Here is a 25615-nt window from a genome sequence, read left to right on the forward strand (position 1 = left end):
AAGAGTAAATTAATCAATTTTGAAGATAAAGAACAATTACTGAAAATTGGTACAAACATAAAGGACAATATTGTAATTATGTCTTAATTGTAAGTATATACGTTACATAATTTTTTTAATAATGTTTGGAGCAATCCTCAATATTCGAACGAGCCTTCCTAAGACTGGATGTCAACCGTCCATACTGTTTTTAACACTCCATACTTGACTCACCCAGGAACACCATTAAGGAGAAACCCCACCACTTTGGGAAAACCCCATTGAGTCAGATTTTGAACCTCATATTATAAAGATCTCAAGCCTTAACTATCACTCTCATGTTATTGGACCATAAGATCAATTGGTACGTTACATAAAGCTTGAAACATACCTTCCATTTTACGTGAATCGCTCATGAATCTCAACCTCAGTGCTAATTAGAAGAACTATACTATTAAGGAGGTTAATGGGGGCTACGTTGTCGACAATGGTGTTGGAATTGTTTCAGATGCATAATTGTTTAGGGATGGAGTCGTCGAACGAAGGTTGCAACTTGCAAGAAGCCTTAAGTTAGGGATGAATCATGGTCGCCAACTGGGGCAGAGGTTAAGGCCAAATGGATTAAGGGAAGCGATGCTTGAGATTAAAGCATAGGTTAGGGTATATTGCATATAGTTGTTTACTCTATAGACTTCAGGATTAGGAGGCTGGCATATTATTTTTTTAATTCAAAATATAAACAAGCAATTAACTAGTTAACATGTATATAACTTATTAGAACACAAGTTAAACAGGTCAACCAGTTTAAGTCATAAAACTTGTTAAACTTATACCCAAGTCTGCTAATATTTGTGTCGTGTTATGTTACCAGGTTAGTGTTATAAATTACCAGCTCTGCATTATTGTGATGATACATACTAATTTAATTTTAATTTTAAAACCTAATAAACTTCTATCCAGTGTAAAAGTTTTAAAAATATTAGAATCCTTTTAAAAAGGTGACGAAATAGAAACGTAAAAAGTTTTAAAAATATTAGAATCCTTTTAAAAATTTAGTTTTATTTATTTAATCATCACCTTTAAAAAAAAAGAAAAAGATATTTAATGATCCAACCTATCTTTACTTTATAGCCGTACCGAAAACGACCCCTGTGACAATACTCCTCTGCATCGCACCCAGTGGACCTCACAAACCTTCAAAAACAAACTATTCATTTAAATTTCCCACACCCGTCAGATCTCCCCAACGTGAATCAAATCTCACCCGTCCATTTTCACTTACCCCCATTTCCAAATTCAAAAATCAAACCAAAATTTTCTGGAGCCATGTGACCTTCGACCCCACAAACCCATTTCCAGATCACAAAACACTAATCCCACACCACCATAATAACCCCCACTTGTACATTACGCAATAAAATAAGCACAAAATACTATACTCAGTAATCACAAATTTACATGTCCCTGTATCTATCTATCTATTCTATTTTATATATATACAAAACCCCATTTCACTAATTACTTCACTCATCACTCTCAAACCCTAATTCCCAATTTTCTCTCAGTTTTCTTAAAAAAATGAGAGAAATCCTTCACGTTCAAGGCGGGCAATGCGGCAACCAGATCGGAGCCAAGTTCTGGGAAGTGGTGTGTGCTGAGCACGGGATTGACGTCACCGGAAAGTACACCGGCGACTCTGAGCTTCAGCTTGAGCGAATCAACGTGTACTACAATGAGGCGAGTGGCGGAAGGTTTGTTCCACGCGCCGTGCTGATGGATCTGGAGCCTGGAACCATGGACAGCATCAGATCTGGCGCGTACGGGCAGATCTTCCGGCCGGATAACTTTGTGTTTGGACAGTCTGGTGCGGGTAACAATTGGGCCAAGGGGCATTATACTGAAGGCGCTGAGTTGATTGACTCTGTGCTTGATGTGGTCAGGAAGGAGGCTGAGAACTGTGACTGCCTGCAAGGTATATGTTTATTGTGATTTGTTATGGTGTTTGAAGTTATGGATCTGGTGTATTTGTATGTTTATTTGTTTGATAGGAATGCTAGATCTGTGTTTTATATGCTAGTTGTAGATCTGTAAACTGTATGAATCTGTTAAATGATGTTGTGAAGCAGGTTTGCTGTAAGTTTGACTTGGTAGAAAGATAGATCTATTGTATTGATTGTAGATCTGCAAAGTGTTTATAGGTTTTGACTGTTAACTGTGGGTCTGCAGAATGTTTTAAATATTGTGGTGGGGCTGAAATGCTAGATCTACACTCTATCTGCAAGTGTTTGTAGATATTTTCTAGAACTTGTTTAAAGCAAGTTATGGTTACTGCATCAGCAGATTATGTGAAGCTTTTGTATCTGTATTCATTGAATCCGTTTTGAATTGTTTTGGTAATAATACCAGATCTGTTATCTCTGATTTTTAGCCATTTTTAATTTTTATATGTTCTTTTTTTTCCTCAGGTTTTCAGGTGTGTCATTCCCTTGGTGGTGGTACGGGATCTGGTATGGGAACGCTTCTGATCTCAAAGATCCGAGAAGAGTATCCGGACAGAATGATGATGACCTTCTCTGTGTTCCCATCGCCAAAGGTTTCCGACACTGTTGTCGAGCCCTACAACGCCACATTGTCTGTCCACCAGCTTGTTGAGAATGCTGATGAGTGTATGGTTCTTGACAACGAAGCGTTGTATGACATTTGCTTTAGGACTCTCAAACTCACCACTCCAAGCTGTAAACTTTCACAACCATTCCGATACATGTTTTTTGTTATTGTTTTATTGATTTTATTTATACTGATTAATTGTGAATTTGTTTACGTGCAGTTGGTGATCTTAACCATCTGATCTCTGCAACCATGTCTGGAGTCACGTGCTGTTTAAGGTTTCCTGGTCAGCTCAATTCTGACCTAAGAAAGCTAGCAGTCAATCTTATCCCATTCCCGAGGCTCCACTTCTTCATGGTCGGTTTTGCCCCTCTCACCTCCCGTGGGTCTCAGCAATACCGTGCCTTAACCGTCCCTGAGCTCACTCAACAAATGTGGGATGCTAAGAACATGATGTGTGCTGCTGACCCACGTCATGGACGTTACCTAACTGCATCTGCCATCTACCGTGGCAAGATGAGTACCAAAGAAGTCGATGAGCAAATGCTTAACGTTCAAAACAAGAATTCCTCCTACTTTGTTGAGTGGATCCCAAACAATGTGAAATCAACTGTTTGCGATATCCCGCCTACTGGTTTGAAAATGGCGTCGACATTCATCGGGAACTCGACATCAATTCAAGAAATGTTTAGGCGTGTTAGCGAGCAGTTTACTGCTATGTTCAGGAGGAAGGCCTTTTTGCATTGGTATACCGGTGAGGGGATGGACGAGATGGAGTTCACAGAGGCAGAGAGCAATATGAATGATTTGGTGTCTGAGTATCAGCAGTATCAGGATGCAACTGCTGATGAGGAAGGTGAGTACGAGGATGAAGAAGAAGGGGTGGAGTATGAGGAGTGATGAGTTGCGCTTTTGCTAGCTGTGTTGTGGCTGTGGCTGTGGCTATTATGGTTGTAATCTCGACTGCCATTGAATCTATCAGGGTTACTTGTTTGGATTCGTTCTTTTGAATTTGAAGTTGTATTTTCAGTTTAGACATGTTATTGATCTTGAGACAATATGGTTATGTAGTTTGCTGTTTTTATGGATTATAATGTTGATTTTGATACCTGTTTGTTTTATATTTGTTTTGCTACGAGTCTACAATTAGTTTTACTTTTGGTTTGAAGGTTTCTTAAGCCGAAATTGAAAATCTGAAACCAAATTTAGTTGGGCTTCAAACCAAAATAAAAACTAAAATTCAGTTGGCCTCAAAGTTCAAAGCATTTTAATAAGGCTCGGCAGAAAAATTAAGAAAATTTACCCTGATGTAATGGGGTTTCTCTTATCATGAGAATAAAGATAATTGAAAATGGGGTTTCTCTTATCATGAGAATTGCTCAGAGGAAGAGTTTTCTTGTGAATATATCAAACGGAAAGATTAATCTTTAATTGGAGAGCAGAGCAACAAAGAATAGGACTTTAGAAGCACTGCATAGAAGTAACATATCTATTTCTTCCTGGTATTGTTTGCTGTGTAGGAATGCCGAAGAAATTGCTAGGCATCTCTTTTATCTCATGGGAATGTAAAAATCACATTCATTTTTGCTTTTCTTCATTCGAGACATTTTGAACCACCCTAATTTCATCACAGGTGATAGAAGTAAGTAGAAAACTAGTAACGCCATCTTGAGTATTGCGTGCTGGTAAATACGGAAAGACCCCCGTTGGGTTAATAGGCGGATAAACTTGGAGTGTGGGGGTCATAATTTTATTCATCCAATCAATTTCATCCTCTTACATTTTTATATATAAAAAAAGATTAAATTATAATTGTGTTGTTAGTTAAATCATTACATGTTTTTAGTGGAATAGTTAGTGAAAGCCCCATGCCTATGTGGTAGTGACGAGGTAGTCTTATTTCCCCTTTTAGTTAAACCACTACAGATAGTCTAATAGTTAGTATTATAGGTAAGTAGAAAGTAGGAACCATTGCATAGGCAACCTTATTTGTTTTGCATAATCAATTGACACATTAATTTTGATTGTATATTCTCTTTGAAGAATTGGTTCTTTTAAGTTATATTTCTTATTTCGAAAGCATTTTGCTTATTCGTTATTGCTTCTTTTAAATTTACTCTCATCTAAATTTGACTGAACATTTTTAGACCAAATAGTAATAACGACCTTAATATTATAAACTTACATTGCTACCTGTATCGATAAACACGTTAGGAGCTCCCATTACAAAAAAAAAAACAAAATCTCTTCTCTTCACAGCTCCCTCTACAGACAGTTGCCGCTAACAAACTTTTCGCTTGCAAACCTACGTCGTCCGTCTCATTTCCCAGGTTAGCTCGAAGACATGTTGTAACATTCTGTGTTGGTGCCATAACATAGAAATAAAAAGAATAATGATAAAAAATGTAATTGTGTACAAACTATATGGGGGCATATGGAACATGTAAAGTTACAAACTACATTCATTGCAAAAACTAAACTCGCCGAAACAGAGAGCGGAAGAAAATGGCGACCAGATCAGTAGCTTCATGGAAGCAGTTACTATCTTCAAACTTAATCAGACGAACGTTAAGCACATCTTCTTCAAACCCTAGCTCAACAGTGTCGAAATCTAAGAGAAAGAAGAAGAAGAACTTGTTCGAGGTGGCTCAGTTTCTTCCTAATTGGGGCATCGGCTATCACATGGCCAAAACTCACTGGTCTGGCGTTGCCTATCAGATCACCAAGATCAATCTCTATAAGGTCTGTTTTTATTATTACATTTCATGTATTGTATTGTATTGTATTGTGCGTCTTTTGATTTAGGGCTTTCAAGAGTTTTTAGGGTTTTTGAGGTCATGGTTACTTCTATTCTAATTAATCAATTAGGCTTCTGATTTTGTAGAAGTGATCTTAATTACATTGCAATATCAAATGTTAAACCAGTTATCGAAAACGAGCCTTGTTTGTTTTAAGGTTTAACTCTTTTGGGCATTTGGCTCGTTTAAGATACTGCACATGAGCTCAAGTTGAGGTTGCTCGTTTGCCTTTTCTCAAAATATATAAAATGTATATAAATTAATTAATACATAATAAACGAGCCGAGCTTAAGTTTTAAAAAAAGAGCACACGAACCGAGCTTGACCTTTGGAAAAAGTGCTCAGAAGTCGGAACGAGCCACCTGTAAGTCAAAACGAGGCGCTCGGGCTTGGCTCTCGTTTGCGCTCCTAGTACTTCTTGAGCTGCTAGTTACTTCCAAATAACAAACTACACTTCTAATTCTGTAGAAATGATGTTGATTGCATTGCAAAATCAGATGCTAATTGGTTTTTACATGGTTTCAATTTTGAGGTTGAAAGGTGATTGTGATTGTTAATTGGTTTGATTTTCAGGATGGTAAACATGGAAAAGCGTGGGGAATTGTTCACAAAGACGGTGAGTTATGATTTCTCTTTTAAGTAACTGTTACCTGTATTGCATTTGCATCTGCAATCTTCAAGGTTACAAATAAATTGCCTGTTTTATATACTGTTTTGTATGCAATTAAATTGTTCGTGTGGCTTTTTAGTGCTTTAACTTGCTATGTAACTTGCTGGTTCTGTATATTAGTTATTATATTCAATATATGTATAGTTATAGTGCTATATACATAAATGCATACTTAAACTCTTTTAAGGTTTATCTATGTTGATGATTGTATAGGTATACCCGCTGCTGATGCTCCAAAGAAAATTAGTGGCGTTCACAAGCGTTGTTGGAAGTACATTCCTAACTCAAGCAAAGCCGAGCAAGCAACACCTCAACCACAATCTGAACCCGAAGTTCAAGCTGCATGATGATCTTGAAGGTGTTTCTTTTAATCTTTTTTGTTGGTTGAAAATTTTTATTTACCATTTTCAAGAATGCTAGTGTTTGATATGGATTAGAACTAATTGTGATCTTGATGGATCAATTTTACACTTGGAATATTGCTCTTTGTTTTAGCACATTGAAATTTTGATGTGGTCCCGTGGATTAGTGCCGGGTAGTATAAAGGAGAGCCAGACTTCCGTAAGTTGGGGCTCTGCTTGTTTAACTTAACGTAGCTTGTTTCGCACTCTATATCATAAGCTCGAGCTTGGCTTTATTATATACTTTTATGCGTGTATAATATTTTAAAATATTTTAGATTAAAATTATATATAATACTATTTAATATATAGTGTATTTTTATATTAAATAAAGTTTATTATACTTGTATAGAAATCATAATATGCTCATTTAGGTTGATGAGCCTAATCAAGCTTGGTATGTAAAACTATAGCCCGTTTATTAAACGAACTTTAATTTAAACTAGAGCTTTTAGCGAGCCAAACTCGAGTAACTCATGATAGGGGTGAGCATATAGTTGAATTAACTGACTTAACGGAAGAGAACAATTAAGAGATGGTTTGGTTCCAATTAACCAAAAATTACGGTTTGGTTTTGGGTTTGAAGTGTGATGTAACCGAATTAACCAAACTGAACTGAACTGATTGTGTATAGATAAACTTCCAGTATAAGTTGAATTTCGGTTTCGGTTTGGTTAGGCCTCAAAACTGAAGCTAATCACCTTATGCATACGCCTATCTCACGAGTGGCTCGTTTACACTCCTAATGTCTGTTTATGGTATTTTTTCACATGCTTAACATAGTTTTGTATTAGTGGTGATATGATTACAAGGCTAGTTTCTAACACTTCCAACAAGTCATGAATTCTGTGTAAAAAAAGATACTCTACACCCGAGAGTCATTATTCGAAACCATTACACATATTCAAGACCTCCTTAAACAGTTCATCAACATGTCTTGCTTGATACTCATAATTGGCCCCAGTCAACAGCCACGCCAGTGACTCGAGACACCCTATCTCCATCTCGTACACCTTTTTGCAACATGGTCTATGAATCTCTTGCCTCGACACCACATAGTTGTACAAACGAGTGTTGCACCGTTGTGTTAACGTCTTCAAACAACTTCTAAGATCTCTATAGAAATTGGGACGTGGTTCCTGGGGCAAATCTTGGACTTCCCATGGAGATAAACCATTTGAGTCTTTTATTATAGTTATGGTCGTAATCATAATCGTAGTCATCGGAACTTGGTTCAACACCAATAACAGAATTGCTGTTGACTAAAAGCAAAAGTAGGGCTAGAAAGAACAGAATGAAGAATTTGTGTGCCATATTTGGATGGTGGTCCAAGTTATGATTTAGGTTTTTTGTGAATTTAAATGAGTTCTTGAAGTTGTTAAAAAGAGTTTGATAGTAGTTAAGTTTATGGTGGTTAAAAAAAATTTGACACCTAATATTCTTGGATGGAAGCACTCTTGCCATTTCTCCACTGGTAAACTCTACCCGGAGACTTTAAATACCTAAATGTATTCTTGCCACTCTTGTTGGTGGTATACGTAATTTTTATGTTGTTACATATAGGTTATTGTATATTAAATCATATAACTATTTAAATTTTGGGTACGTGATGATAGAAATTATAATAAAAAAAATTAATATATAGAAACATTACGTTATTGTGTTGTAGATTACTAACTTTAAGTTGATTTAGGTGGTGTTTGTCTTTTTACAAAAGATCTTCCTGACCTCTTTTGTCTGTAGCGCGCAGACAATGCGCAGACATTGCCCTCTGCAAACTGTTTGTTTTTTCGAAGACGTTTCATTAAAAAACGTCTGTGAGCCCTCTTCTTGGTGTAGACTTGGACCATATTCTTCCAGCCTCTTTTAAACTAATTATTTCCATCAGATATTAATTAAGTTATTAAGTTTTTGTTAATTGAATTCTTGTTAATTGATTTGTTCAATTGAGTTGTTAATTGATTAGTTTTTTTTTGTTCAATTATAATTTTGCATAATTGTTCAAGTATTATTAGTTTTTAGTTGAAAAAAGTTTGTAGAAAGTTTAGGATTATAAAAAGTCTATAGAAAGTTTTTAGTTGAAAAAGATTTGTAGAAAGTTTAGGTTTATGTCATCGGCTTGTGAGTTGTTTTAAGCTCGAGTTTTGGCTTGTTTCATTCATCATGTATAAACTATCTGCTTTCGAAAATAATTGAAGAAACTTTTGGAGGAAAAAACATTCACGTGGAAAATTGTTAATGTAAGTTTTATAATTTGCTACTTCAGAGGCATTAATTTGGATTTATATATTTTTAATTGTTGCTAGATAATTTGTGTTTTTGGTAGAAAGCTTATATTGAAAATTTTAGCAGTCTGCAGACGTTAAAAAACAAACAGTCTTCTTCTTGCAGAGTGCAGAGATTTGGTCCACCTCTTCTGCTACAGATGTGGTCCGCAGACTGCAGACATTTTACATATGAAAAAACAAACAGCACCTTAGTAGAGATCACTGGGGTTGGTAGTGTAGAGGTAGAGACAAACGTCTCTTAAATATCCAAAGGTCCTTGCTTTGAAGACACGGGAAGTAAAGAGAAATTTGTTTCGAAGAAAAGTTATATATCTTGATGTAAAGAGAAATTTGTTTCATTGAAATTATATAGATCACAAACTTTTCTCGAAGACATTACAAATATTTCTTTAAAGAGAGTGGTATTATTGTTGGATATGTAAGTCACGTGTGCCAAAAGAAGTTTAAAAAAGTTTACTCATATTTGACTCGTTGCCAAGCTTGTCTGGTTTGTAAACGAGCCCAAATTGAACCAAAATAAGCTCAATTAATGTTTATAAACAACCTAATTCAATTATAATAATAACCCGAAATAATATAGTTTATAAGCCACTAATCTATCTCCTTAATGTTAAACTTTTACTTCAATGTTAAGTAATTTTAACTTAAACTAGGTAACTAGAATTATAAAAGCCGAGCTCGAGCTCAAAGTTCAACTCCGTCGAGATGATCTATCTCAACCAAGTTAGTCCGTTTAACTTCGAGCCTGAGCTAACTTTCCACATCTGTAAAGACTGGAAAGAAGAGAGACGAAAGTGTCAAAACTAAAACCATTGTGGTCCAAATGGAAAAATAATAATCAGAGCAGAAAACCCCTCTTTTCTTTTCTTTTTGGTTGCTAAAACCCTAAAATAAAAAAACTCACGGATCTTTGCGAATCGCCTCTCTTACATTACATTACATTACATTACAGGCAGGTAGGTACAACACTACGAAATCAAAGATCATTCTATATTATAAATATTATTATGGTTGTTTCATTCATCTTCTTAATCCGTACTCTAATTTTTGCAGGTTACCGTCAATTTCTTCGTATTCTACAATGGCTGCCAACACCAATACAACGACTGCAGCAGACAAAGAACAGGTAATATTAATATTCTTTCTTTATTTTGAAATTGAGATTTTGTACGACTTCACTTTGATTTTAACTGAATTTGGGTTAGGGTTTAGGGAGGGATAATGTTAATCATGGAGTTATAGACTGACTGATGGGATTATTCAGTGGTGTAGGCGATAGTCCGGCGGTGGGATTAATCAGATGGAATTTGTATATAATTTTTCAAATATACATATACATATACATATATGATATATTCAATTTTGACTAAGTAGCATTTAGTCGGCAACTAGCAATTAATCGGCGCCTAGACGGGATTTTACAACCATGATATTATTGTATTTGAAAATGAAGGATTGTTTGATGGTGATTGCTTTAATGCTTAAATATGGTTTGTTTGTAGATCTTTGGAATGGCAGAGAAGGAGATGGAGTACAGGGTTGAATTGTTTAACAAGTAAGATCCTTGAAATATTAGATAATTTTGATTTCTTTTAATATGAATTGTTATATGCCATTTTTGTGATACATTTCACCATCTATTAGTTAAAGCATGATGCTATTGACTGATACAAGAACACTGTAGTGTTTTTCACATATCTTTTATTAAGAAAACATAAGTTTGTTTGAATTTTATAGGCTCTTTTCTAGATGTAAAGTGCCCTTTTTTTTAAACTTGGAATTGCTGTAGTTGAAACGTGCTTGCTTGAAAGCTAGTTGTGTTTCTGTCTAAATGATAATTCGTCATCCTATCTTACCTTTGACATTGATTACATTCAAATAAGTTTTTAACTTCTAAAAGACGGACTAATTAGTTATGGAAACTTGGTTTGACCAAATCGTATCAAGTTTCTTGTGCTTTCTTTATAGATTGGATAATAAAATGCTTAGAATTAATGACCTAAGATTGTTTTCACTTGTTATTTGTCACATTTAACTTTTTGCATCTTTCAAGGGTCAAATGTTAAGAAGCCTTTTTATGTTTAAGGAAGTTTCTATTTAACATATTAAATGCGTAATTTGATGCAGGCTTACCCAGACATGTTTTGCTAAGTGTGCTGAGAAAAGGTATTGTCTCTTAACAATGAATATACTTCAAAGACAGTAACCAATTTGAACGTGCTATTTTAAACGACCTATTTGTTTTAGGTACAAAGAGCCCGAGTTAAACATGGGTGAAACCAGTTGCATTGATCGTTGTGTTTCAAAATATTGGCAGGTACATTTTCTAATATTTAATATCTTGGCATGCAATAAGTCTTTATTACTGTATACCCGTTTTAAATAATGATTACACTTACTAACATCCTGTTAATAAGATAATATAGCCTTTAACTTTGTAATATAGAAAACAAAGGATCACAAGATGATATAGTCTTAAATTTGTATGCGCAATAAAGACAGTCATATCAGAATATAAAATAATAGGGATATTACATATAAGATACAGTTGTTTTTATATTTTTTATTATTTGATTAATAGTCTAGAAGAGTGTGAATCAACTATTGCACTGTTAGGATATAAGATGTAGTTGTATCTCTTGTTATTTATTAAATTGTGTTTTTCTGTGAAATCATTTTCAGGTGACAAATCTTGTCGGGCAGTTGCTTGGTTCTGGCAGGCCACCAATGTGAATCGTTGCTTTCGTTATTCCAGTAAAGTTGGACCACATCTTATCCTAATTGTTTTTGCAGATTTAGATTTTATGATTCATAAATGATTTTGTACCCGAAACAAATTTTGGGAATATTTTGGTCCTAAAGTTATGTGCTTCCTTTTTGTATCCAAGGATTATATTACGTTTGGTGTTAATTTTGTCGGGTTGATGAGTTAAATTGTTCAACCTAAACACATGCCACTTTATTCTTCGTGTTAAAAACACTAATTTTAACCCACTCTAAAAATGTGTAAACCTGATTGCATGTTTGACTGATTTATCTAAACGTAATAGACGGTTTGGTGGGTAGTAATCAAATTATAAACGTATGTTCGTAGGATGTGATAAATCGTTTGAACGGGTAGTAAACAAGTAAGCGGGTTGGCCTGCTAATTATATAGGTTGATAGGCGGCATGCTTAATTAAGTAGGTTTAACAAGTCATCCCTAACAGGCGAACACAGACTCTTTACTTACAAAGTCAACATGGACGCCCTCCTTTTTTAAAGAAGTTAGATATGATAACTCAACACTAAATGATATTTGTTTGTGTTGAAATTAAGTTGCCACACCAACAAATAGATGTGATTAAGCAAGCAGTATGCTCTTCGAGAAACAATTTGTTTACTTTAGACTCGGTCTATAATATGATAAAATCATAAACTACCAAATAACATGATAAAATCATAAACTACCAAATAACGAATCACGGGTTTTTGTTTGCTGGTACAAATTGACTTGACTCGGTAAATAATCAAGGAGTATAAGTCTTCATTTTATTCTTGAAGAATGAAGACCCCTTCAAAGATTTCAATTAGATTCTGGATCGCTTTTAAAGTATAATAACAAACATTTACTTGTCAAATATTAGCATATATAATATACACACTTGGTAATTACTTGTATTTGTTTTTTGAGTTATGGTCCATGCAATCTCCTCTCTTGCTATAGCTGTGATCACTAATGCAAGTGTTTATGCAGTTTATCATAGAATTGGTTTTGTGTTAAAACACTTTTATATATAGGTGCATAAGCACTTTTATGCAATTCTTGTCAAATAATGACCGGCTATGTGATGACATAACTATCTTATATACCACGTTTATACAATTATTGTAGTTCTCTATGGTTCTATATTAAGCATTCCTATATATATAGGTTCTATATATATATTGTATGGTAGTTATCATAGAATTAGTTCTCTATGGTTCTATATTGTATGGTAAAAACATGCAAACTTTTAAGTTATTATTTTTTTTATTATTAACTACTGTGTTATATAATATTAAAGTTATGTTATCAGTAACGAATTTAGTCCGATTTTTTACTCATTTGAAGAAAACATGTTGCAATTCATACAAGTATTAAATATTGAAAACAATGGTTTTAACTCATTTAATTTAGTGAACGAGCATTACACTCACTAGTTTCGTTACAGCAGTAGCTCTTGGCTTTAATGTGAAGAAAGAATGCACATTTCCTAGGGACATAAAAACAAAACTCGAACTCTACACACGTTTAGTTTCCTTCGCTCTCAGAATCCAACAAAACCGCATCTTTAAGCGTTTCACGGGCATCATTGTCCGTTCCAAGGCTAAATAAAGCGGCTGCTTGAAGATAAAGACCAGTCGACCAATTGGGATGTATCACTTGCGCTTGCATTGCATCTCCTAATGCTTCTTGTGCCTTGTTTATCATTAAATAACTCAAACAACGCCTTGCATACATCGTCGGTGACACCATTGTTCCACTCTCAATGAACTGGAGATACGATTAAAAAAAATATATTATATCAGTGGTGATCTGATTTTTTGAATAAACGATGTATGAGGTTCTATGCATTCTTTTATTTTTATTTACACTTCGGACTCTTATACGTACTATACAAAATAGCAAGAATCAACCAGTTAAAAGGAATAAAAAAAATGTCTTTTGTAGTCCCTTTTTCACTTACGTTTGTGTAACATTCTATAGCGGTAGTGAAATCCTTGGCTCGAAAAGCATTGTCCCCATGCTTCTTACCGTTTAATGTATCTTGTAGTTGACTAGTCCACATTTGGAACGATAGCTACAAAAATAAAAATAAATAAAAAACAATTCGCAACTTGTTTTGGAATCTGAGATGATGTTGAACAAATACTAATATGGCTAGTACAGAGGTCTTAACCCCTTGAAAACCACCAGTCTAGCGTAAGCTGCACTGTACCTACTCCCACTCAGTAGTCAGTACTGGTGCGACCCAAGAGTTTTCCTAACGGGTTCTCATGCTCACCCTAGAAAAACCGTTGTTATAGTTTTATATGTGATATTGTGGTTGAGGAAATACCTCATCTGTAACCCCCTCGTCGCCACTATATCCAATCTTTTCAAGTATCTCGTGTATGGCCGTTAAATCCAATCTCGAGCACGCGTCTCCAAGTGGTGACAAGTTTGATATTTGTGTTGCAGGTGTAGATTCCTTATTAATTCCCATCAAGACAAGTGATGGAACCTGTTAAACATCACTAAATAAGAACAAAAAACAACATTCTAATAATGTTCAACGCTCATTATTTGTATCTGCGCCCAGCTTGCGGTCCGCGCATATAATGTATATGTGTGAACCCTCGGATGGGCAAAAGTGAAATTGCACTAATGTTGACGTTATTTTACTAATCTTGTGAAAATAACGTTAAAAGTGACGGAAGGTTAATTAGGCATCATGTGGTGGCGTTGACAGTCGAAAGACAAGGGTACATGCACCAATCGGCCGGTGTCCCGATGGTTGAATGTTATGTGCCTTGGTCCAAGGCTTGATGCAAAACTACTATCAAGCCGGGGGTCTCACCGGATGCAGCCTCTCTATTCCTATGGGGTAGAGGTAAGACTGTCTACATCTTACTCTCCTCAGACCCTACCATAGCTTTGCTATTGGTGGGATATACTGAATACGATGATGATGCTCATTATTTGTATCTGTTTTATTGTAACTTAAGTCTTTTTACTACAATATTTATTCTTGTTCTAGCCTTGAAACAATGTAGCCGTGCGAATTTCTGACATGACACAAAATAACACCAAATTTGCGGGTTTGTATTTGGTATAAAGTATAAACAGAATTGGTCAAACAACGCAAACCTGTTTAGCTAAAAGGGCTATGTTTGTTTTGACCCGATGAGTTCGCGGGTTGACCCGCTTAACACATTTAGTTTTTATTTTGTTCTTTTTTAAAATGTGTTTTATGTAATAAATCAAATTGGTTGTGTATATGTCAAAATTTAGAACTAAAGAAAAATGAAATAAGATTTTATAACTAAAATATAATTGTTCAATATAAATTTGTATCATTTTTATGTAAAACTGTATAAAAATTAACAATACATGACCAAAAAAAATAAAAGAATAAAAAATTTTCGGGTCAAATGGACCATGTCCGGGTCAGCCCGGATTATGTGTATCGTTTTCGAGTTCACGTGTTTGACATGATTTTAGGGTTCATGTCAGATTGGAACCACCATATCACGAACAAGACCCGCTTAACACCCCTAACAATGCTTTTCCTTTATTTATAAAATCCGATCTCTACCCTCTATAAAAAAATAATAACATAAAATAATTACATAGTTGGGCCCCGTGGTATACCCATCTTACAAAACTGATGCATTTTTCCTGGAAATTACATGTTTAATCCAATAATCCCCGCCTTGAATGGGCGTTAACTCTTTATGTTAAGTGGGTGTGAAATGACCAAAATACCCCTTACTACGACAAAAAAAACAAGTGGACTTACATCTGTTTGTTTTTGAAGTGGTGTAAATGCGGTAACGACCGATTTGGCATTAGGTCTCTCTCGGGGTTCGTATTGCAAACATCGCGATGCAATTCTAACCAATTCGGTTCCATCATCGTTAGAAAATTGACCCTCTAAGCATGAATCGGTTAGCATCGGAAAATTCTTGCTTTTTATTAAATCAAGTGCCTGCAAACATCAAGTGTTCACAGAATTATTTATTTATTTTGATACCATTTATAATTATTTTACTCATATACATGTAGAATTATCTATACATACCTTTATGATTGTAACTTGTTTATAAACACACAAGCACACAATATTATTTAGTTATTTTTATCATAATTATACATATAAATTATTTTATTAAGTAAAATATACTTGATATATTAAATACATATTATTGATTTTAATAGGCTTGGTTTATGAACCTTGAAGGTCTGTTAATTAAACACCCTCATTTTTTAAGGCTCGAGCTCATTTTAGCTCGATTCGGTTTGAGCTTTTAGTGAGCTCGATTCGGTTTGAGCTTTTAGTGAGCTGATCTCAAGTAGCTCACGAACAATTCGGCTCGTTTACACTTTAGAGCCATAATTCTAAGGAACTAATAGATAAAAAAAAAATAGATAAAATAAGCATTTGCGAAATTGAAATATCAAACCTCTCATACTAGTTAAAAGGAGGGGTAGCAAGGTACTTTTACGTTTAGATAATTAATTTTATTATGTAACATATATTTAATATATTAAATAAATAATTAATTTTAAATTTATATATATAAATTAGGATCGGTGTATGAACCTTGGAAGCTTGTTTATTTTATGTTTAGGCTCAGCTTGTTCAAGCTTGGCTTGGTTCAAGCTTTTAGTGAGCTAATCTTGAGTAGCTCATGAGCAGCTTGCCTTGTTTACACACCTAATTCTAACGAACCGACAGATAAAATTAGCATTTGTGAAAATCTAAAACTAAGTATTATTGGACCTTTAGAGATCAATTTTTATAAAAGCAGATCGATTTTTTGGTCCTAAATAATAAATAAAAAATCGAACGAGCTTACATGGCTCGGGGGAATATGCTTTCCGCTTAAAAGATCAAGTAGTATGGTGCCGAAGCTGTATATTACACTTTCGGCTATCACTCGACCTGCAAACATAACAAAGTCAACATAAGTCAACTCTACCAACACAATTTCTTTAAATTATTTTCTATTATTTGGCATACCTGTTCTCATATATTCGGGAGGGGTAAAAGCTAAGTTCGTGCTATAACTTTTTCCATCTCGGCTGTTCTTCATTAGACCAAAACACGAGAGCCTCGGGTTGCACTCCTAAAAGATATAATAATAAGAGCTCAATAGAATATAAACAGGTCGAATCCGGCTATGTCGTATCTCAAACGACTCTAGGCCTCTAGGGCTGTAAACAAGCCGAGCTGAGCCAGGGTGGCTCAGGCTCGGCTTGCTTATAGACCAACCCAGCTCAGCTCGTCTTGTTTACAAACGAGCTGATTTCAAGCCAGCCACAAGATTGTTGACCTTGGCTCGTGCCCAGTTCGTTTACAGACCAAGGCGGCTCTACTCGTATACAAGCTAGCCGATTTCGAGCAATGTGTGACCTTTTTGAGCAACTCTAAATGAGTCAAATTAAAAAGTCTAGATAAAGGAGAACAAGTCAAAAGTCACCCTAACTCATATTTTTTACACATAGAAATTGTTTTATTCAAAGATTTTGATACATTTATTTATAATCCACATTAACACATTAAGCATTCATATAAAACAAGCAACAAAAAACGTATTAGCAAGTCAACTCACTCGTTCATCAATTTTGATCCATAACAACGCATCATACCTTATCAAACAACACTCTGTAAGCATTAAGATCATGATACAAAGCCCGCCCTTTGCCACTACAATAATCTAGTGCTTGTGCCAAGCACAAAGCCACTCGTAACCGCATTGACCATTTCAACGGTTGACTTTCCCCTGAATAAACTCAAACGCTATTAGTTTCATGAGGCATAAATTATGAGTAAAGTCAAACATCAAGACTTGCAATAAAGGTCAATAACTAATGACTCACAATGAAATAGATGTTTTGACAAAGTTTCATGAGGCATGAATTCTGCTACTAATAATCTTTCATTTCCTTCATAACAACATCCCAATAAATTGGCTAATGTTTGACTTCTGAGTTGACCAACTGCTTTTGCTTCATCCTATAAAACCAAAATAATGAATATATGTTTTGGTCAAGTGACCACCAAAATAATGAAAAATAATTAAGCATATAGATAAAAAATTAAAGAAAAAACTAATGAACTTAATAAAGGTGAGGAATGTATTTAAATAAATAATTGAGTACTATTATAATTAGAGAATATACTTTCAAAATTTTTAAAATAACAAAACTTAATCATCCAGTTCTTATATCTGGTCGGAACTAGGCCTGTAAAGCGATCGAACACAAACGATTAACGAAAAAGGTTTTCTTGTACATGTTTGTTTGTTAAGAAAATGAATATGCTCATGTTCGTTTAAAGCATAAACGAATGGTTCATGACGGAAAATATAGGTGAACAAACATAATTGATCGAAAACCAATTAAAAGCAAACATGAACATCAATCTGTTAATCTGTTAGGCCTAAAAATCAATTAAAAAAAAACAATGTAATGGACCTAAAAAATTTAAATAAATATATAAACAAAGCGTAAACGAACTTAAGCGAATCATTCGTTTAATTAAATGAATAAACAATGTTGTTCATATCCGCTCCTTTATTAAAATAAAGGAACTTCATGTCGCACGGTTCACGAACCGTTCATTAAACATTTAGTTCTTTTAAGGTTCTATGTAAGGTCCGATTCTGAAAACGGGTCCCACAATGATGCTAATAATCTCCCCAGATCTAATCTTTGGGACCTTACGTGTTTCTAATTTTCAAAATTCACCAACAAAATGCAAAAAGGACACGTAAAAATAATACCAAGAACTGTCTAGGATCGGGCCAAGCCGACTTATTAAACCGCTTAATCGCAATCAAGTGATCATCGTCTTGAAGCTTTCCTTTATACACAACATTAGGCGCCTTTTCACCATGCTCAGACACAATATTCTCCACAGCAAACCCATCAGTTGCGGCTTTAAGTTGATCAAACTTGTACTCCTTAAAAGCTGGCAGCTTTAGCTGCTCATCACCGTTCTCTGAAACATTGATCGTGGAACACATTATAATATATGTGCATATTGAGAACTGAAAGTTAAAGTGAGAAATGAATGAATATATAGTACGTAATACCAACCCAGATGATGATCAGAGGGATGGGTATCGTTGGATTTGAGATTGGACCAGCCGCAGAAAGAGAAGAAGAAACAACGAGCTGCTGCCATTGATGATATGATATGATGTTGCTTCAAGGAAACAACAGGTGGGTTTTATTTATTTATTTATAATATGAATTGGAGGAAGGAGTAAAATAATATTGCCGAAAATGAGGGAAAGGACATGGGTATTTCCTCTCTCTCACAAACTCATCATAATCATTCTCATAGTATTAGTATATATATATATATACATGTTATGTGTACCAGTTGTGACTTTCTAATGCATCATTTATGATAGATCACCTTTTAATATTTATTTATCGAATATATTGAATAAAAAGATATCAATCCGAGACAGCAGACGTTCTAGTCCAATGATATGGGGTGACGGTTAAAGACTAAGATATTAAGATGTCAGGTTCAAAACCTAACTCAAAGGGGTTTTCCTATAGTGGTAGGTTCCTCCTTGATGAGTGAGTCATGCTTCAGGTGTCAAAATTAATATGGATGGTTGATATCCGTCTTAGAAAGTGTTACTCAGATATTAGAAGTAGTTCCAAATGATGTTAAAAATAAAAAAAAAATAAAAAATAAGGGTACTCAGGATGTGCCCTCAAGTTGAATTGGGTTCATGGGTACACTGCCACCAACCATCGAGTGGGCTCAGTGGGTAGAAAATTCGGTTATGGGAAGCTTCGGATATTCAGTGTTTAAATTGGGCTCAATTACTCATGAGTAAAAAAAGAGAGATCTTTAAGTAATCAATTAAAAATTTGTTTAAATCAAACTTTTCGTGTGCTTTTAATTATGGGTGCAAACCCAAGTATTAATTTTCATGTTATCTATGATATTTTTTTTTTCAAATATAGGAATTTAATATGAATAAAGTGAAGGATGGTACCGCGAAACATATAATATGATGCAGCCAAAAAATGAATTCCACAAAATATATGTCACATGTTTTAATGTTTTATGCATTAATTAATATATATTAACAAGAAAATTTAGCATTATTAACGACTAAAAAACAATCTTTATTTTTATTGTTTTGGCTGTTTTGGTTGTAGACCAAATCAATGGAATAAACTATATTAAAGCCTAACTAACATTCTAGAAAAAAAAAAGATAAATAAGGTAAATTAGGTAGGGATATAAACATGTTGAATCCACTTCAGTTTGAGTTTAGGCTTAAAATTGAACGATCTAGCTTGGCTTAGCTTGTTTATCACAACAAGCTGATATTTGAGCTCGAGCTAGCTCATTACTTGTTTAGCAAACTTGTTTTAACTAAAATTAAATCTAATATTTATTTTAATATTTGAAGGCCCGTGAATTATATATTTTATTATTAAATTAATATTAAGTTATAACTTATAACCACTAAAATTTGGATATATATTAAACGAGTGAATAAATGAATCAATTCACTTGGCTCGAGCTCAACTCATTTATAAACTGAATGTACTCAATAAGCTTCGTTATTCGTAAATAATTCGATTTGAAGTGAATATTTTCTATATTTGATAAAGCGAGTCATGAACCACAACTTAAAACTGTGAGATGATTGTTCAACTCCGACTTCTCTTCGTATGGCTACTATTTAGGTATTTTCAATTAATATTTGAATCACGTGTTTTTAATATGATTCTTTATTAATTGAAGGGCTTAATTAATTATTATTTAATTAATTTAATTAAATAAAATAACTTATTTATTGTAGTAATTGAGATATGCCTCTAGACACATACAAGCTCTTCGTTGAAAAAGTAGTCATGCTTCTGTCACATATTCACCGACTGAAAAATATAACTTCTGGTCGTCACTCGTCAACTAATCCGGACTTCGAAGTAGTCCATGATTTTGATTTTCTAGTGTAATATTATAAAAGAAACATTTACTATACAATTCACACGTCGGCACATATTATTTATTTTTATTTTATGGTATTATTTTATTTATTATATGATTTGATTTCTCTACTAAAGAAAATGCGTCATGTGGGCACCGGGGGCTTCGAAGCCATTCTCCATAACGCCCGCGATGGTTAAAGCCCCATTATATATATAAATATATATGTATGTGTGTGGATGAGAGAGAGAGAGAAGGCGCCGGTCGTTTGATGGCCGCTCCTCCCCCCCTCCGCGCCCGCCTCCACAGCGCCCCGACGGTGTTCCTCCTCCTTCGGCACCCTTCTCTCCCCCCCCCCTCCAAGGCGCCCATAACGAGCAGCCTCATGATATATTTGAACTGGTATTGTACTGGCTTAACAACAACAGTACCGAGCCAATTTTGGTATTTTTCAGTATGTTTTATTTTTATGGTTGCCAATGTTAGTATTAGTTGATTTTACATTCCTCGGTATTTTTTCACTTCCAATTCTGAATCGGTGCGGTACCACAATAATTGGTACGGTATTTTTTCACTTTCAATGGTTGATCGTCACCAATATTTTAGCATTCTATGCACTATTTCCCGTTTATATATCATTTTGAGTGAGAAGGAAATATAAAGGCTTACTGTTGCATAGCACGGGCAAACCTCCTGGTCTAATAGTGTTGTAAGGAAAAGTTCCTTAATAAACTTTTAGGGGTTGTTTGATAGCCTTTTTGAGAGGCTGCATCTGAACCGATAAGAGGTAGAGCGTGTTTGGTTCATCTAAAAGACACCTCTTAATGGTTCACGGAGCCTCTTAATGAGCAAGTTTTAAAAGCATGTTGACTGATTCATAGGCTACCTATTAATTGGTCAGACCTCTTAATATCTCAACATAAGGTTGTTGTGCACGAAAAACCTTTTTACCGAACAGGAACCAATTATTAACCGAAAGTGGTTTTGGTTATTAATCGTTAGCAGAAAACCGGTCCCAACCTGATTATAACCGCTCGGTTTTGAGTATTGAGCATCGAATCGGTTTAAAACCGGTTAATCAAAACCTCTTTTTATTTTTATTAAAATGCCGGTTCTTTCTGATTTCGGTTATTGTTACACCTCAACCGACGACGGATTATATGCCGGGGCACAATGTTGATTTTTCATAGCACGCAACACTACTAAAGTGATAACAAACATTTATTCATAGTAAAGTTATCAAATTGTTACATGCAATAGAACACTACATCAAATAAAATAAAACAAGACAATAGTTCGTTTATTTGTAATAATAGCTTAAAGGTCGAACTATGTGATCTTTGCCTCGAAATACTTTCAACCTGTAGCATGTATGAAAATAATAATTTGTCAACACGATAGTTGGTGAAATTTCGTAAGAATATAGATATGAAAATGTACGGATCACATGTCACAATGTAATAACTCAAACATAAAACAAACATAAAAGTAAATGCGTAAACATAAAAGTAGACCCGTTCTATTTGGCATAAAGCCAAATTAATAGGGTAGCGTGAGATGCATCACAAGGACGTTTAACTACTATAGCATATGCGTATGCTCATGTGTAAGTGTATCTACCACAATCAACATAAAGTAAACACACATAACATTTAACAAGCAAAGCTTGAACAATCATGTAAGAATCACACATTCATTGACATATATGTGAAAAGTGTTGAAAATGTAATAAGCGTAAAATGGTTGTACATGCTACACCCTAAAAATAAAAGTAAACAAATGGGTTATGAAACTCACATAAAAGTAAGCGCGCAAAGATAAAGAATAAAGTGGCTTAAGCGAGTGAACCGGGTGAGTTCGGTTCAACAAGTGATCCTAGGTGAAAGAAATAATCTAGGCAAAAATCAAAATGTATTCTAAACAGACTAGAATGACGAGTAAAAGAGATTGAAAATTCGGTTTATGGTCAAAGAGTATTTAGACCAAAAGGCGTTTGAAAAAATATATATTACTCCAAAAAATGCTTGGTTTTTAAAGTGTTTTGAGTCGAAAAAATATTGTGGTTTAAGTTTTAAATAAAAGATTTGGTTTAAGTAGCCATTAATCAAATTTAATGGGTTCCGTTCGTTTAGAAATAAATGAACCGGTGTTTATATAATAAAAGAAGTAAATTAAGCAAGTGGTTCGGTTTGACCGGATGCGACCCGGGGTTGAATAAAGTTTGCTTCCAATAATTTATAAAAAAGTCAAAATTATATTAATAATGATAAAAAAAAGTCAGATTATGGTTGTGTACTTGTGTTTCAAGAAAAAAACAACTTTTAGTCATAAACCGAATTAACGAGCCGAGATGAAGAATGATGAACCATCACTTTTGCAAATTGAATTTGACAAAGGGATTATGTTCTAAACATGCAATTGTACAAATAACAATATAAGATTTACCCTATGTTGGAACTATAAGAATGAAACTTGAGAATGGGTTGACTTTGAAAGTCAAAGAAGGCTTGAGCACAAAATTGGAGATCAAGGATGCAATGGAGAGTGAATATAAGTGTGACAAAGAGTTTATAGCGAAGGGTGATCAATTTATAGGCTAGAATTCGTTACAAACAATGTTTAAAAGAATTAATTAGTCGACACTAAGCCTTAGCTCTTGCAAAATCAAATGGTTAATTATAATGTTTAACCAAATTAGTTGAAGATTATGATACTATGAAGTAAGAAACAAGTGTAGATGCATGGAATGAAGTCTAAACGAGTCAGAAGGCTTGAAATTTGGTGGAAATCGGTCAAGACAAAGACCAGCCAGTTGACTAGCTCATTTCCACGTAACTAAGCATGTGTTTTGGTCTGTAATTCCAAATACTTCCATCATTTGACATTGTTTGTTAACATCAAGCTAGAATGTTTCTCGTCACTTTGCAAAATTTGTCTAATTTTTTTTTTCAAAGTCAAGTTTGACTATGGCTTTAAATTATGGTCACTTTTTTTTTGTTGCATCAAGCTCTTTCTCACTGTTTGACATATAATATAAACCAAAATGTCGCTAAATAATTATGTTTCTCTTCTTTTATTCAACCGCAACAATGATAAAATGGTTTGAGAAGAAACAAAACCAGTGAAAGATTTTGATTATCCACATTCGGAAGCCATTTAGGAATTGAGACTTTGCGAGCATTTTTTTAAGGTTTTAAGAGAATAAAGAATGCTTGTGAGTGTTATGATTAAACCAACACTTCCCATGTAACACCCTAGGCAAATTCCACATCGGCCGTGGATAGGAGAGATCCTTGGTTCATAAGTAAATACCCCGTCTCTTAAATCACCAACGCGCTTTGGGCTTTATGGTAGTGGACGAGAGGAGAGCTCCACAGTTAAGCGTGCTCAGGTGGGAGTAGTAACAGGAATGGTGACCTCTTGGGAAGGCTCTACTTGGGTAACCAAAAACAAATCTGTGAGCTTTTCATGGGCAAAGCGGACAATATTGATGGTACGAGGGACCAGATGTTACATCCTATATGTATTTACACTAACACCGGAGGGTAAAAGGTTAAAGGGAAAAAAACCTTAAAAATAGACCCCAACAGTCATAAACTCATAATGTTGTTTGAAAATAACTAGATAAAATGAATCATGCTTTCAACGGGTGGACTGGTTATTTTACCCGGCTTGTAATACCCGGTTATGGAATCAGTTATTGGACCGACATCAAAACCCGATGTAAAACAGACGGGTAAGGTAGGAACCGAAACCGATTATGAGTTGAAATGGTTATTGATAAGGTACAGATCAAAATATCAAACACTATAACCCCTCTCTCTCTCTCTCCACACTAGTTGAGAGATCACCATCATTTATATGATAAGACTATGTGTTGTTACTGAAGCTGACATCTAAACTCATCCAATAATATTGTGTCATGCAGGACTGGATGCTAACTGGACACTCGTTAAAGCCACCGCTAAAGCTGTCTGAGCCTGTTGTGGTTTAGGCGAACGGTGGCTTCAGCGAATCTTCTGATTTTTTTAGTTTAAAAAAAGAATATATTTTAAAAGATAATTTTTTATAATAAAGATAAAAATTATATACTAGTTTTATAAATAAAAAAACCCAAACTTATATAAATTAGATAAAAAACCAATTATATACCAGTTTTATAAAATCACAGCCCAAACAATACAAATTATAAAAAACATAATGCATGAAAAAAAACATAAATCAGGAAAACAAATTGGCTTAAGTCCAATAATCTTTCAAAATAAAAAAACACAACAAAAATTAGGTAAAAAAAAAAGATCTCTCTTTCTTCACCACATTTATTTTTTCCATTCTACTTTACCTTCCTTCTTTCTCTTTTGTGGAGTCCATACTTTGCGGGGATCACCACCTTTCTTCTTCTCTTTCACTTTCACTAGCCGTGACCTGACTCGTGAGCGACGGCTCCACTCGTTGACGATAGCATGTAGTCTAATATTCAAAAAGCATTACTTGTGTAAATCACAACTTTTATGACTTTTAAACCGCCTACCAAAAGCAAAACTGGCCTTTTTGACATTTAATATACGTTTTGTAAGTTTGAAAGTTACCATGAAAATCATTTATCTACCTATATATTAAAACAACATAATTTTATCACTTGTCATTTAATTAGACCTTTCATATAGGCTCAAAGTGTACAAGTTTCAATTTTTACAATTTTTCCTTCATTAATGATAAAATGAAAAATATGTTGTTAGTGGGAATTGAACTCAATATCTTACTTATAAAATATTTATGGCTTACCAACTCAACCAGGATTAATTGACGTTAGTCTTCTCTTTTTCTTAATTGGTATAAATTCACAACATTTCATTTTATTACTTTTAAAATACAACTACAAATTATTCTTACTAATCTATGTATTTTAGCAAATTATTTATATCTTATGAATCCATAAGATATGTTAATATGTATATTATTAAATTAAATTTTTTTATTTTATTTTTTAACAACCCGTGTATCACACGGGCTCTATCCTAGTTTATATTTCAAGCCCCAAATCCATCATTATTGGAACAAATTCAAACTTCTCGAAAAAAAAATCTAAGATTTTAATTGTAACTTTATTGTAACATTCGTTACTTTTTAAAACCCGAAAACCAAACCCATTTTAAATTTTCAGTTTTGTTTA

At 34.2% G+C, this 25615-nt stretch overlaps 3 protein-coding genes and 1 long non-coding RNA gene across 4 annotated transcripts; 3 read left to right on the forward strand and 1 right to left on the reverse strand.

Moving 5' to 3' along the window:
* The first annotated feature begins 1533 nt into the window (after positions 1 to 1533).
* On the forward strand, positions 1534 to 3713 carry LOC143556457 (tubulin beta-2 chain-like). The gene is made up of 3 exons (XM_077045767.1): positions 1534 to 1951; positions 2445 to 2714; positions 2807 to 3713. Exons 1-3 carry the CDS (start codon positions 1558 to 1560, stop codon positions 3484 to 3486), a joined length of 1344 nt encoding a protein of 447 aa, XP_076901882.1. The 5' UTR covers positions 1534 to 1557; the 3' UTR covers positions 3487 to 3713.
* Positions 3714 to 5170: 1457 nt separating this feature from the next.
* On the forward strand, positions 5171 to 6567 carry LOC143556450 (uncharacterized). The gene is made up of 3 exons (XR_013139378.1): positions 5171 to 5328; positions 5958 to 6000; positions 6268 to 6567. It is a non-coding gene; the product is annotated as an uncharacterized LOC143556450 (long non-coding RNA).
* A 3247-nt stretch (positions 6568 to 9814) lies between these two features.
* Positions 9815 to 11615, forward strand: LOC143556451 (mitochondrial import inner membrane translocase subunit TIM10-like). Its single transcript, XM_077045762.1, has 5 exons — positions 9815 to 9869; positions 10246 to 10298; positions 10871 to 10909; positions 10991 to 11060; positions 11426 to 11615. The coding sequence occupies exons 1-5, from the start codon at positions 9825 to 9827 to the stop codon at positions 11474 to 11476; spliced, it is 258 nt and encodes an 85-aa protein (XP_076901877.1). The 5' UTR covers positions 9815 to 9824; the 3' UTR covers positions 11477 to 11615.
* A 1335-nt stretch (positions 11616 to 12950) lies between these two features.
* LOC143556452 (serine/threonine-protein kinase BSK5-like) lies at positions 12951 to 18263 on the reverse strand. Its single transcript, XM_077045763.1, has 9 exons — positions 18257 to 18263; positions 17352 to 17487; positions 17121 to 17254; positions 16492 to 16597; positions 16328 to 16413; positions 15268 to 15456; positions 13825 to 13989; positions 13453 to 13566; positions 12951 to 13259 (listed from the first exon to the last, which is right to left on the reverse strand). The coding sequence occupies exons 2-9, from the start codon at positions 17386 to 17388 to the stop codon at positions 13017 to 13019; spliced, it is 1074 nt and encodes a 357-aa protein (XP_076901878.1). The 5' UTR covers positions 17389 to 17487; positions 18257 to 18263; the 3' UTR covers positions 12951 to 13016.
* Between the last annotated feature and the right edge of the window lie 7352 nt (positions 18264 to 25615).

The sequence above is a fragment of the Bidens hawaiensis genome, unplaced genomic scaffold (assembly GCF_021521415.1).
Source record: "Bidens hawaiensis isolate Kalapana, Puna unplaced genomic scaffold, B.hawaiensis_p1.1 tig00018576_1, whole genome shotgun sequence".
Taxonomy (NCBI): Eukaryota; Viridiplantae; Streptophyta; class Magnoliopsida; order Asterales; family Asteraceae; genus Bidens; species Bidens hawaiensis.